Source organism: Gouania willdenowi, chromosome 5 (genome assembly GCF_900634775.1).
Source record: "Gouania willdenowi chromosome 5, fGouWil2.1, whole genome shotgun sequence".
Lineage (NCBI taxonomy): Eukaryota > Metazoa > Chordata > Actinopteri > Blenniiformes > Gobiesocidae > Gouania > Gouania willdenowi.
In genome coordinates this window covers 29,742,125-29,755,816 of record NC_041048.1, presented here as the reverse complement: position 1 = coordinate 29,755,816, position 13,692 = coordinate 29,742,125, and the positions used below count along the sequence as shown (strand labels likewise).

Genomic DNA, 13,692 nt, shown 5'->3' with positions numbered 1-13,692 from the left:
AATATTTCATTTTTTATAGTTATTTTTATATATATTTATTTATTTTGTAATATGATTACTGTTGGTTTTGGTGATTTGATATAAATAAAGATAATAGTAATATATTTGTTTGGTTACTTTAATGAATGGATAGCAACATATTCCTTGTTTAAAAGTATGAAATAGCCACAAAGTTAGGAAAAGAAAAAAGATGCATATAAAATTGTGATCATCGTTAATATCATAATAATCGTTTATCGAATTGTAGCACCCTCAATCAAAATAGAATCAAATCACAAGGTCTCTTAGATGGCACACCCATAAAAGTAAGGCAGTAACAAAGATAAAAACTTTAGCTTTATTTTACTATTTTTGGTCCACAAAGAGTTATACATTTCAAAATTTAACGCGACACTCGGTCGTGCGCCACGCCCCCTATGCTGTGAAAAATTCCCGGTGAGAATCATGAATTTTTGGACCTTTGCTTCAATAAATTTCCAGTTACTCTTTATTCATTCAGAGGATATTTCATTATTATTATTCTTATTATTATTAATAATAATAATAATAATAATAATAATAATAATAATAATAATAATAATAATTTATTGACATTGTTAATTTGATTTAGACATCACAATTACTGTACATTAGACAAACCAGAGGCATTGTTTGATTATATTAGCAAATGCTAATTCGCAAAACACTTGTCCACATCAGACTTTCCAAATGATAAAAATAATACAAGAAATACTATGTACTACTGTAATAATTCAATACTAGGAAAAAAACAGGGAAAAAATGCAGTGTACAATTACAACAGTCAAAGAAAAGTTGTTCAAATTGAATACATACATAAGCAACAAAGCAAATACAAGATGGTCAAGTAATTAACCATTAACCAGTTAAGAAATAATATTCATGTGAGCAATATTGTTTTGATTTTAGCCATTGTTTGAATCCTTTATTAAAAGCATCACTGTTGGTCTCTAAATTTAGATTACTGGGATGAAATTTCCAAAGTTTTATTCCTTTATAAGACAGAGCAGACTGACAGAATGAAGTCTTGCATCTTGGGACAAGTACAATCACCACTGGTGGAGGCTCATAAGCTGGCTGTGTGAAAGCTCTGATGCCTGGTGGCCAGTTAGGAAAATAGCAGTAATGCTTGATTATTTAGACATTTTAAAAACAATTTAAGAGTAACAAAATTAATACACTTAAGGTTCTCGTCAGCACTGATGAGTGTGGGGGGCCCCGATGTTGTAATTTTAATCCCCTACGGTGCGGTGTCGCCCCCTACCGTGTGTTTTCAACCAACATAGTGGGCTTTTCTGTTGTTTTTTCCTTTTTCAACTAATATCGTCATAATAATTGGAGCACACTTGACACAAAAGGGACTTCCAGGCATGCATGTGTTGTTTTACCTCTCTTTTTACTCTGCATAACCGAGAAACACAAACATCAGCCGCACCGTCTATTTAATACAGGCATATTGCTCGGCTGCTCTCATCTTCACCTCAGTCTAACCCCATCCATAACATTCAAAGTTTGCAAAGCGTGTCATGGATTAGGTCTTTGAATCTATAGATTACTTTCATAACCCTGGTTCTATGAGTAATATGAGTGAGATGTCTCATTATGGGATGTCGCCTCTGCTAAATTCCTCTGCTAAGTCATTTTTAGTAAGCCTGGTGAGACATCTCACTCATACTACTCATACAACCGGGGTTACGAAAGTAACCTATAGTTCTATTTCGTAATATTTTGTGAGATGTCCCACTATGGGATATGGAAACTCCCGTAGTGCAAATAAGCTTACCGAACCTCACCAACCCAGGGGGCAGGAGCCTGCTTACATCAGGACAGTAAGACTGCCCGTGCCACGAACGGGGTGTATACGCCCAGCATGTAAAATCGGACAAACCTGAGGGGCAAGGACGAGTTTGCCACCGCACAGATCTCCTGGACAGAAACTCTCCTGAACAAGGCCCAGGATGTGGCAAGTCCCCGAGTTGAGTGTACAAGCAGACCCGTTGGCGGCTACAGACCCTGACTCAAGTAAGCCAAAGCAATAGCCTCCACCACCCAGTGTGACAGGCGTTGCTTAGAAACAGGCTTCCCCTTACGGGGAGACGAACAACGCTCCTCTTAAGGGCCCTTGTCCTGTCCATATCAGTGCGGATCGCACAAACAGGACAAACCAAATGAGGCCGCTGCTCACCCTGTGAGGCAGAAAAGGCCAGCAGGTCAATGGGAGAACATGAGCTCATCACCTCATGTTTACCAAAAATGAGGTGAACATTTTTGGTAAACATGTTCACCAAAATTTTTGTTTTGGAGCGCCTCTGGAGAAAGATCCTTGAATCACCTGGGAAAAGCTGAGCACACAACGGGTGAACCGAGAGCGCATGGATGTCACTGACCCTCTTGGCCGAAGCTAGAGCCAGTAATAAGACAGCTTTAAGGGAGGCGAACTTCAGGTGCATCTCACTTATCAGTTCGAACCCACGGGGCACTGAAAAGGAACGTGGCCTCCCTGTAGACACCAGTTCTCAAACACCCTCCACTTAGAGTCATCAAGATACCTAGTGGAGGAGGTCCGAGCGCTCTGTATGGTAGAGATCACGTCCTATGATAACCCTACAGCTGACAGATTGCGCTACACAGGGGCCAGGCCCACAGCACCAGAGTCTCTGGGCGTGGCTGGAAAACCGTGCCTCCCGTCTGAGACAGCAGATCCCTGCGCAGCTGGAGCTGCCGGGGGGGGGGGGGGGGGGCACAGAGCAACTGGCAAATCTCCGCCAACCAGTGCATAGCCAGCCAGTGGGGAGCCACTAGGAACAGAGAATGGTCGTATTACCTCACCCTGTGCAAGGTGGGAGGAATCAGAGCCAGCTGGGAGAACATGTAGAAAAGCATGCATGACAAAGGGTCATGCGCAGGGAGAAAAACATAGCACACTGCGCGTTTTTCTCTTCAGCGTACAGGTTCACCTCGTACCCGTTTGCAATGGGCCCACAGCTGTTGCACTATGTGTGCAACATCCATTCCCCGTAAATCGGTGCACTCCTGGAAAGCAGATATGCGCCCACATTCATGAAGCCCAGGATGTGCATCGCTCTAAGCGAAAGGAGACACCCCACACTCCATAGGATCAGTCTGCATGCCAGCGAAAGCAATCGACGGGAGCATAACCCGCTCTGAAGGTTGATATACTTCACGGCCGTGGTGTTGTCCATCCTCAGCAGCACATTATGTCCCCTGTGAGACGGGAGGCCCAGACAAATCACCAAAATAACCGAAGCCATCAACCCGAGTAACCGAAGACATAACCTGAACCCAACAGAGATCCTCTGTCGGAACAGAGCAAGACACGCTCTGAATGACCACACCCGCTCCACTGACAGGTGCGCGGTAAAAGGCACAGGGACAGGCCCAGGAAAATTATTTCCTGGGAAGGAAATAGCATGCTTTTTCACCATAAATGATGCAGCAGGATGCGCGTATGAGCCCTGGCCTCTGTTTCCGATTGGGCCAGGAGCAGCCAATCATCCAGATACGTGGCCAAGTGAATGCCCCACCTCCTTAGCGGGGCGATTGTCGCATCTGTACAGCGCACAAAAACCCTTGGGCTCAGAGAGAGGCCAAACCGGAGTACGCAGTATTCGTAGTATATCCCCTGGAAAGCAAACCGTAGGTACTTTCTGTGTGGAGGATATATTGGGATGTGGAAATACGCATCCTTGAGGTGCCCTCTCCCGAAGGCAGACTCGACCTTGCGAAGCTGATGGATGCTGAAAGATGCGACATCCTTGATGCTCCCATCTTTCCTTAGGGAATTTTAGGCTCCGCCCTATCTTCCATGCAGCGGCGCTGCGAAGCCAAAAAAAGGGAGGATGAGGCTCTGCGCCTATGCCTACATAGGAAGCCTTCGCTCTGATTGAAGACGGTCTGGTTTTGATGGCAGCATGGGAACAGGTGCGCTGCATTGAGCAGTTCCACCTGCGGCATCCTGAGCAGTCCACGGCCTCCATGGCCTCGCAGTCGAGGATGGAAGAGTCTGCAACCGGGGACTTCCAGGTGAACAGGCGGGCATGCCAAGGATGAGCCACTTCCTCAAGCAGCTCGGGGAAGAAGGGAAGAGTTTGTTTTGGAGCGCCTCTGGAGAGAGGAAGCTTCTTACTCTCATCGCAGGACCTGGTGGTTTCCACAGCAATGGCGGGCCACGGGATGGTCAGCGATGCGGCAGTGCGTTTGCAAACTTCCACGGTCTCCAAGCTTGGAGGATGAGAGATGGGTGTGGAGCCCTCAATGTCCTACTAAGAGGCAGCGAAGGAGGCAGACAGTCCATCTTGGGTTGGAGTGGCGAACACTTCGTCCCCTCCATTCACGTGGCACAGTGCTGACAGGAGGCCCGAGATTCGATCACCATTCGGGCGTGCTCGACGCCCAGCCATCTGGAGCAGGCCTTGTGTCTTTTCTTGTTGGATTTTTTCCCACCACATGGACAAAGGCGAGCCATGACGCATCCCGTTCCCTCGGTTAGAGGGGCCTCGTCTTCCATTGCTGCTTGACGCAGGCGGGAGAGCTCCCATCAAACTGATGCACTTAACTCATTCAGTGCCATTGACGAGATATCTCGTCATTTCAAATCCAAACGCTCAGCACCATTGACGAGAAACTCGTCATTTGCGTTTTTTCACGGGGATTACTAGAAAACACCCTGGCGGAGGTCCCTTATCAATATCTAAGCTGTGGGGTGTTGTAGTGACCAACTGTGTCCTGAAGATGGCAGCAGTGCACCTTTAGATGAGAGATTAGCCACTGATGCTACCCAGCAAAGGAGGAAGAAGCAGGAAAAGAAGTGAGATTAATGCGATATGAAGTGATATTGTGACGTATCCAGCAGCTCACAACACCACATACTAACACAGAACATGTGTGGACCTGAGTGGATTATTGATAATGTTGTGATCGTGAGATAAAACCATCAATTAACCGGGCCAAACGGGTCTTCCCTGCGTGTCGGCGGGAGGGGGGAGGAGGTGGGTGCAAAATACCCCCAGTCTGTGAGCCAGATAGCAAAATAATGGCTGGCACTGAATGAGTTAACTGGCCAATCAGGATTAGCAAAGTGAAATAGGTATTCTGAGGAATGTAGCAGAGGTGACATCCAAAAGTGAGACATCTCATAAAATATTATGAATTAAAACATACTCACACACACATTTAAAAAATGCAGAAAGTGGTGCAACAAAAACACTGTATCCCTAACTTATCAAGATATGTGCAGTCTGAGCAAATTATTCCATTTACCACATAATATGTCTCACATTTCTTCTTCTGTGGTCCCAGTAACTGTTGCAGTGGGCTTGGTCAAGAACCTTGTATACTGATGGTAGCAGGACTTGTGGTATCAAACTTCCATGGCCAATCAGTCTTTATCTTTAATATGCAACAGAACCCCAGTGTCTTCCTTCATCTCGGCACCTTTCAGCAACAGACCTTAAATGAATGTCTATATTGTTATGAATATACAGTATGCACACACACACGTACTGTATATACACATACAGTATATTGATTTTATTTATTCTTTATTGAGGGACAATGCAGTTCAAATAGTTTCAATTCAAGCATGAATCTGATGTGCTGCAGATAGAGTAATAGCTACAGCTAATTTTCAACTCCTGTCCCTAGTTGGGCTTCAAAACAAATACAACGCACAAAATTACAATCCTATAAAACAATATACAAGTACCCTATATAAAAACATGTATAACCTAGCCTAAATAAATAAATTCCTAATCATCACAACTCTAAACAATCAGAATAAACTTACATTGTTACTTATATATAGTGTTTGTGCAAGAGAGAGTGACAGACAGATTTATTTTTACATAACTGCTAATAACGTCTGCTAGTGAAAGAAGATCTTTTGTGCATTTGCCCATCCTAGACTGTAGTTTGTTTCTTGGCGTTCCACTTGTTGATCCTGCGGTACTAGCGGTGTCACCTATTAGCACGGACTCGCCTCCCTGTGTTTCCCTACTGTCTGAATGCTATCTTTTATGTTTCGCTGCGAAAGTAAAGCGCTTTCTATCAATAAATCTTCTGTAGCATGTTAAATGAAACCCAGCATCTTGTGGAATACTGTCAGTCAAAGTTAATACAGATACAGTGTTTATGAGTTTCAGCTATGGTCTTGCTGTGACCACTTAAACAAAGCCATTGTTCGACACAATTTTAATACGATTTTTGCCACAGCACGCATGACAACAATATCATTACGCAAGTAAAGTAAGTAGTACAAACTTCAAACACAAATTTCATAAAAACTGCATGATTGCAATTGAATAACTTTTGTTGTAACTGAGCAAAAAGATTGTAGTGACCCATATGTCGGAACGGGATGAAACAATAAGGCTTTCACCTTATGGCCCAATGTTCCTTTATTCAATCAGAGTCCGGTGTAGTAAGTGCAGTGTGTTGTCCAGGAAGGACAGAGTCCTCTCCAGGGTGTATATTTCTGCCACTGACACCAGATACTCCAGCTTCATGCCAACCACAAGTCCAGCCCTACTCACCAGTCTGTCTAAAGCAGAGTTTGGACAGCCGTTTGGACAGCAGTTTTTTGCAGATGTTAAAGGACCCCAGTAAATATAGCAACAAAACCCAGGTGGGTGGCAGAGACTTTTACCCTAAACTACTTTGTATTTTTGATATGTCAACTTATCTAATCAGAAGTAAAAACCAATACCAATGAAATAATGTAAGACATTTGTAATAAAAGACACAATTGGTAGAGGATTTAGTCATCTGAAATCAATTTGAATTTAGTTTAATAAAACAAGACCAAACTTAATTAGAACTGTGACGGGTATAATAAGACAAAGACTAGATTAGATTTATTTCAAACGACAAAAAGCACATTGAAAATGTGAGTGAATTTGTGCAATGAGTATCTTGTTTTCAAGGGTTATTTGCATTAGATTTACAAGCTGACAATGTATACATTCTAAAATGTTTCTAATATTTGGCAATCAGTTTGTTAGAGGTTTAACAAGTGTCAAGATAAAAAGAATACACACTGTATTGTGGAACTGACCAAACAGATATTGAGAAAATCATTCAACTTGCTTCCAGAGCTGTAAAACAATTGATTTGAATTGGAGCTAGCCAAGCCCTGCTGGTTAAGGTAAGCCAAGTGTTTGTTCGTTCTTAAACTAGAAATTCAGCAAGCATGCCACAGGGCTGGTTAAATCTAAAGGACAACTACCAATCAAGCTCAGCTGTGATTTCAGCTGATAGAATTCAGTTGAAAAAGTAGGTGGTGTTATACTACTTCCTGGCTGCTGGCCAGCACTTGAAAGGAGAGTTTCCTATGACTCCTTGTGCTTGTTACTGTGGTGAAGAACTCCATTAGACTTTATGGAGCACTACCATGTTTGTGGTCAAGAATGGCTAGAGAAGAAACATTTGCTAAAGCCTATCGATCCATCTCCAGTAAGAGAGTCTATCTTTGAGTTGGTCTCCGAGGGCCAAGGCACTTACAGCCCAGTCTTTTACCCAGAGTGGAATCAATATTCATCAGGGCAGGTTCACAGAACAGAAAATAGAAAACACGCCAAAATAGACTCAAGAAGGCAAACAGAAAGTTCAGCGATAGTGCGCGGCGACTACAATGCGACAATGATAGCTTGCACTTCTTGCAGCAGGAAAGAAAGTCTTGTTGCATCTATATGTAATGGTGTATTGCCCCAGGGGGTGTAAAGACAAATCTCCAGTGTGGGTTAAACTCCTTCTGTTGTCAAGCCAACAGAACTCCTTTCCAACAGCTAGCCTCTTGTCTTGGCTCGCTGCCCTCTGCCAGCCCAGTGGCCCTGTGAGCACCTCTGTGAGCTACTCTACTCTTTCACAATCACATGTTTTCAAGCACTCTCTGTCTCTCCACTGTTGTCTCACCCCCAACTCCCTCTTAGTCTCCCCTGTGGTGATATATGTTGTTGTCTCCATGGAACACTGGCCTGGAGCCAAACAAGCCTTCGCTCCTCATGACCACCTCCTCGGTTCTTGGAATTCTGCTGGAGAACTCCAGCACCTCTATGTACAGATCTATAGGAGCTCTGGAATGCATCACCACACCACAAGGGTCAGGTTTCCCAGTTGAGTAACATGGCCCCACTTTATTTGTGATCATTGTACTAGCTGTACTGAATTCAGAGCTAAACATGATGCATGCAATGTTAATGCAACTACTGCAATATCACAGAAACTGCACCGGTTTCATTTTCCTGACACTGTTATGAACATGGGGCAGTTGTGATTTTGTTTTATGTGCAAACGCATAACTCAAAGGTCAAATTGTCAGAGCTGGATTTAAAAGAAGGAATGCACTAGAGTCTAATTCAAAGATGAAGGTTCGCAATGCAAAGAAACATTTTACAGTGACAAAAATCAGTAGGGAAAAAGTAGAGGAACATTGTAATTACATTAAGGGGTTAGTCCCCAAGACAGTCATTAAAATTATGAAGCTGCTGAATCAAAACAAGGTCATGACACCTGAATAATGGCTCAAAATGAAATGTGTAACAACCACGTCCTAAAGCCAGAAGATAAATCAACCAAAACATTCTCACCAGAACAAGAGCAAATAAACCTTTTCCAAGGATTACTTAGGTAAATTATTGTTGACAAAGCTTTTAAAATGCACAAAATGTCAACAGAAATGCACAAAACTACACCAAAAAAAAAATACACAAAATGACTCCAGAATCACATTATAATGGCAACAAAAAACAATAATTAAACAAAAAATGCACAAAAACACAACAGAAAGATACAAAAATACACAGAATGACGCCAAAAAACAAACATTACAGAAAAATACACCAAACAAAAAATATATAAAAATGAGTGAAAAAACAAACACATTTATCATGCGCATGTCCCATAGAATTAAACCAGGGAAACCACACACACACTATTTTACTTTGCACCCGCAAATATACCTCTTTATAACACTACAGAGTACAGAGTATATACACCTCTTTTTACATCCAACCTTGAAACACAGTCATTTGGCCATAATTGACCACTCTGCTTAATCTCCCACTATATGAATACATACTGTACATCCGACGGGCACTGTACTAGTATAAATAATCCGAAGCACAGCTTGATCGCTTACAATTAATTAAATTCTTAGTAGCCGATATATCGCATCGTATTACCTTTGACATGATGTTTGTGATCCAATGCAAAGCAGCGGTAAAACAGAACAGTGGACTGTTGCCTTAAATGGACTATTTCTGGTCAGAATAGGTGAAGATGACAAGAAAGCAATGTAACAGCTCTGGTGAGTGTTTGAAACAGCTGAAACAGCTGACTGACTTCACTGCTGATGTGATAAACACACACCGTGGAGCAGCGTTTGTCTGACCCACAATCACAATAGCCTCTTAAATATCCATGTGTTTTACTGTAATGTGCAATTTTTTTGGCTGAAAACGATAACAAGAGTGTGTGGATAGTGTGAGGATAGCAAAAGAAAATTACGATGGTGATCACCCTCTCAGAGCGAGGCATGAAGTCCGCATGCAGGCCACAAAACAGCCTGTTTTTAGAAGTGTTATTAAAGTATCTTTTTCGAGAGCTAAAACTCTAAAACTGGCCATATTGGACATTCTAAGTTTAATGTCGTTTTTAGTTCATGGGAAAAATGTTTTTTTTTCTATTTTCATAAATGGAGGACAATATTATATTGGTCTTGTCTTCTTTTATTCTTGTCTTTTTTTGCTGACCCAAAATAGTGATCTGATCTGTAACTCAAAACCGTGATCCGATCCAAACCGTGACTCTGTTGCACCCCTACTGAGGTTAACTACCCACACCACAAACACAGGCTCCAATATCACAATGTAAGTAACACTTGTTACCGTATATGTTGACTCTGTTTCCTGGTTTGCTGCCCTGTGCTGCTATTTTAAAGCAAAAAAAACCTTATCCTGGGGTCTCCATTTTCAGAAAAGTAGAAACATAAATTGTTATAAAAGGTTCTAAATTATTTTGTATAACTGAAATGTGCACAAATTGGTTCATAAATCCTACATGTTTTTAACTGCTGTGCTCGTGCATGTTTTGGCTCATTTGCATTTAGAAACACCAACTAACTATAAATCTTTACACCAATCCCTTTAAGATTGGGTGAATGGACCCTTTCCATCTGAAAAATCATGGCATAGAGGCTTGTCCTATCAATGATGTGTTTTTAATGTGTTACACCATTTATTCTGATTGTGTGCTATTTCATGAATTGAGGACTTATATTTATTAGAGTAGAGCTGGGCGATATGGACAAAAATTCATACATATCTCAATATTTTTCCCCAAGATGGCAATAGGGGATATAAACTCAATATATATATATATATTTTTTTTTTTTTTAATATGGTTTTACAAGAAAATCAATACTGAGTGAAAGTCACTGGAGAAAAATGAAAGAGCAAGAGCGATGTGAGCAGAGCGCTGCAAGCTACTACGGTGGAGCTTCAAACACAGCAAGTGTGTGGTGTTACAGGAAATAAATAAATTAACTTTTTATCCACTCTTCTCAGTGCTTCCAACCCTCAAAACTGAGGGAGTAAAATAAGGGACACCCGGACATCTGCACTTAGCCTACAACTAACACAAAATGCTACAAAGCTCATTTCACTGTGCAGCATTTCTTGTGCTTCACTGTCAGGGAGGGAGGAGGGATGAGTGAGGGTGGGGGGCGTTGGTACTCAGAGGCAGCAGAGCTAGTCAGACACAAAACAGATCAGCAGTGAACAAAGTGAAATGCATAAAACCTTTAACCTAAAAAAATATTGATTTAGACGAGTGTAATTTCCTTTCCTAATCTCTGCACCGATTATCAAAGTCCCCTGCCTAAGAGTGCCAAAATATCGATATGACGATATATCACGAGGTTTCGTCTAGCGGTTTGTTATCAGTTCACTGACGTCAAATATCAATATTTATTTTTAAAATGTATGTATTTATAAATATTTCTTCCTTGCTACACAAGTTAGGTATATGGCCCAATAAAATCCATGATAACAAAATCACGAACGCAATCAAATGGACAGAATCGGCAAGAAATGTGTCACTGTGAGGCAAGGAATGTTTTTTATGGGGAAATGTTTTTGGGAAGTGCTAATTAGGTGCACCGCCCTCCCCCTCCCCTTTACCGTCTTGGCTGCATTAAACACTGCCGAAACCACCGTCTAAACTGCCAAAAAACTACGCAAATCATCACTGACTCCTAAATACAGAGTCTACCAGTGCCTGCTTAACTTTGCTGTGCCTGTGAAACTTCGTTCGTTTCTTGTCAAGAGCAGCGGCGCTCAGTGAAAACGTGATCAGCTTTAATCGGCTTCACCTGCTCAGAGTGTTTGAACAACATCTTATCAGAGCTACAAAAGATCCATGGGAAAAGTTGCGTGCTGTTGTGGACGAGGCCATCGATGCCAGGGTAATGTACAGACTGAATATACGTTTTTCACATGCAGTGAAATCTTCCAGTTTTCATATAACAAGCTCATTCTGCATGTTAAGCAGCACTGATATGTGTCCATGTTTAATGAGAAGTTGATAATACTAGCACTGAAATTAGTATTTTCTGCATTAATTTTGTTTTTAATGATTTAAAGTTAATTTGCACAACATCAATGAATGATGAATGCCAAGCCCAACTGGGCTTTGTTAAACTTGTTCAAAAGACTGGGGCCAAAATGTTTCATAGTTTTGAGAAAAAAAAAAAAAAAGTATTATTTTTTAGGATGCATTGCTTGGAAATGCAACTGTATGAGAAAATGAGTAATTCATAAAGCCAAAAACTTGAGACACTTCTTGTCATTGTAAACAGACCTTACCATCTAGGAAAAAACACCAAATACAGTATATAACAAAAAACAATAAAAAAAAAAAAATAAATTGTGGGACTCACCTGGACAATATCTAGAACCATTCCTGCTGCCACCGTCCCAAACCCGGCCAGCAGGAAGGGAAAAACCACCTGCAAGCCGATGGAAAAGGAGGTCTCCTTAAGGGGTGCTGGTGGTTCTGGGCTCTGACCAGTGCTGATGTCATCACTCTCATTACTCTGACTTGCATTCTCCAAGAGAGCGTCCTCTTCTTGCTGACCTTTGGCATTGGCTCGACAGTCTGCTACAATCTCTGACCTGTCTTCTTCATCCCCAGTCTCACTAGCTCTCTCTGAGAAGGACGTGAGCTCGGTGAGCTCAAATTCACCTCCACTCCCAGGGCTTAAGTCCTCTGGGCCCTTAGTGACGATCACTGGGTAGACTGTGCCATTCGAGTTGAGGAAGTCCGGGTTTAGAGGTCCTCCCTCTTTCTTCACCTCATTTGCCCCGGAAGACATGTTGATGTCGGGGAGTTTGTCTTGTTCTTTCGACCAAAGTACCATGCGGAAGCCTTTAGGAAACAGTGGGCTTGGTAAGAAAAGGAAAGCTCACCCTGGCCTAAAACCTTGAAGTTAGAAGTGTCCACCAGATCTGGTGTTGGACCTGATCAGTTCAATTTATTTATCCCATTAAATTGGCTCGCAGTTTGTTGGGTTTGCTATTAAAGAGAAGAGAAAAAAGTTTGGCCTGCCGCAAGGCACAGGCAGCCGTGTGTATGCAAAGCCCGTGTTCCTGTCGGGGCTTCTGGAGCAGAACCAGTATGTTCTCCATTCATTGCAAGGTGCTCAAGTAGGCTGGCAAAAATAAGAAGACATACTTTTGTAAAACAAAAAGGGTAGAATTAAAAGAGGATGGGACCCCCTAGAGTTCTTTATGGTTCAGTATAAGGGAGGAAAACCTTTGTCCAGAACTCTTCAGACGCACACCATGTTCTCGATCCACTTGTGTCAGACTGGGAATGTCTCACTTTACACCACGTGGCTGCTTGAAGGTTGATGGAGATATTTATGAGCTCCAGTATGAGGGTGGAATTACCAGCCGAGAAAAAGTACCTCCCCAATCAGAATGAAGATTTACCTAAGGAAGAGGAGAAAAAAAAAAAAAATGCACTATTTATTCTTGAAAGAATTACTCCTGTAAAATTACTGATTGATTTCAAAATAGAACCACTGGAAAAGTGCATAAATTAAGTTTCTATTAATATTTTTCTTTGAGTACCAGTAACAGATATGAAACAAATATACATTGTTAACTTTAAAAACAAACTGGTGTTTAACAACTAACTCCCCTCTTGAGACAATGAATGCTTTGTGATCCATTCTATCAGATAATGTTCAGAAAGCACTTGTCTTTCAGCACAGACATGATTGTGGTCTCAGATATATCACAAGCCAAATTTCCATTTGGCATCTACAAATATTCCAATATTCCAAGTGGTAATGCAACCCCCTACTCCCTGTGACCTTGAGAGCAGGAATAAGCTTGTATAAAAAATATAAATGAATGAATGGAGTACTAGACAAAGTGTGGGTGTATTAGGGCATCTGGATTGTCAATCTACATAATTCCTAAATTGTTTACGCAAGTGCTGTGTGCTGTTTCAAATGTTTCATGCTATCCTATGTCTTAACTACTAAGTGCTTAGAAAGTAAAACATGTTACAACACCAATGTCATTTCTAAAAATGATCAAAATGCTTTTGAAATAGTTGCCAAATACATAATTTTTCAAAACTATGGAAGAT

General features: G+C 41.6%; 1 protein-coding gene across 4 annotated transcripts in view; it reads right to left on the bottom strand.

Annotated features, from left to right (window-relative positions):
• The window catches only part of slc41a1 (solute carrier family 41 member 1), a 68,314-nt gene that overhangs the window by 44,271 nt on the left and 10,351 nt on the right, over positions 1-13,692 (bottom strand). For 3 of the 4 annotated variants that reach the window (XM_028446678.1, XM_028446676.1, XM_028446677.1), the window contains exon 2: positions 11,972-13,025. The exons of the other annotated variant lie outside the window; for it this stretch is intronic. In XM_028446678.1, the coding sequence (XP_028302479.1) occupies positions 11,972-12,451 (480 nt within the window). In that variant the 5' untranslated portion in view covers positions 12,452-13,025. The remainder of the gene's footprint in view (positions 1-11,971; positions 13,026-13,692) is intronic. 4 annotated transcript variants of the gene reach the window in all.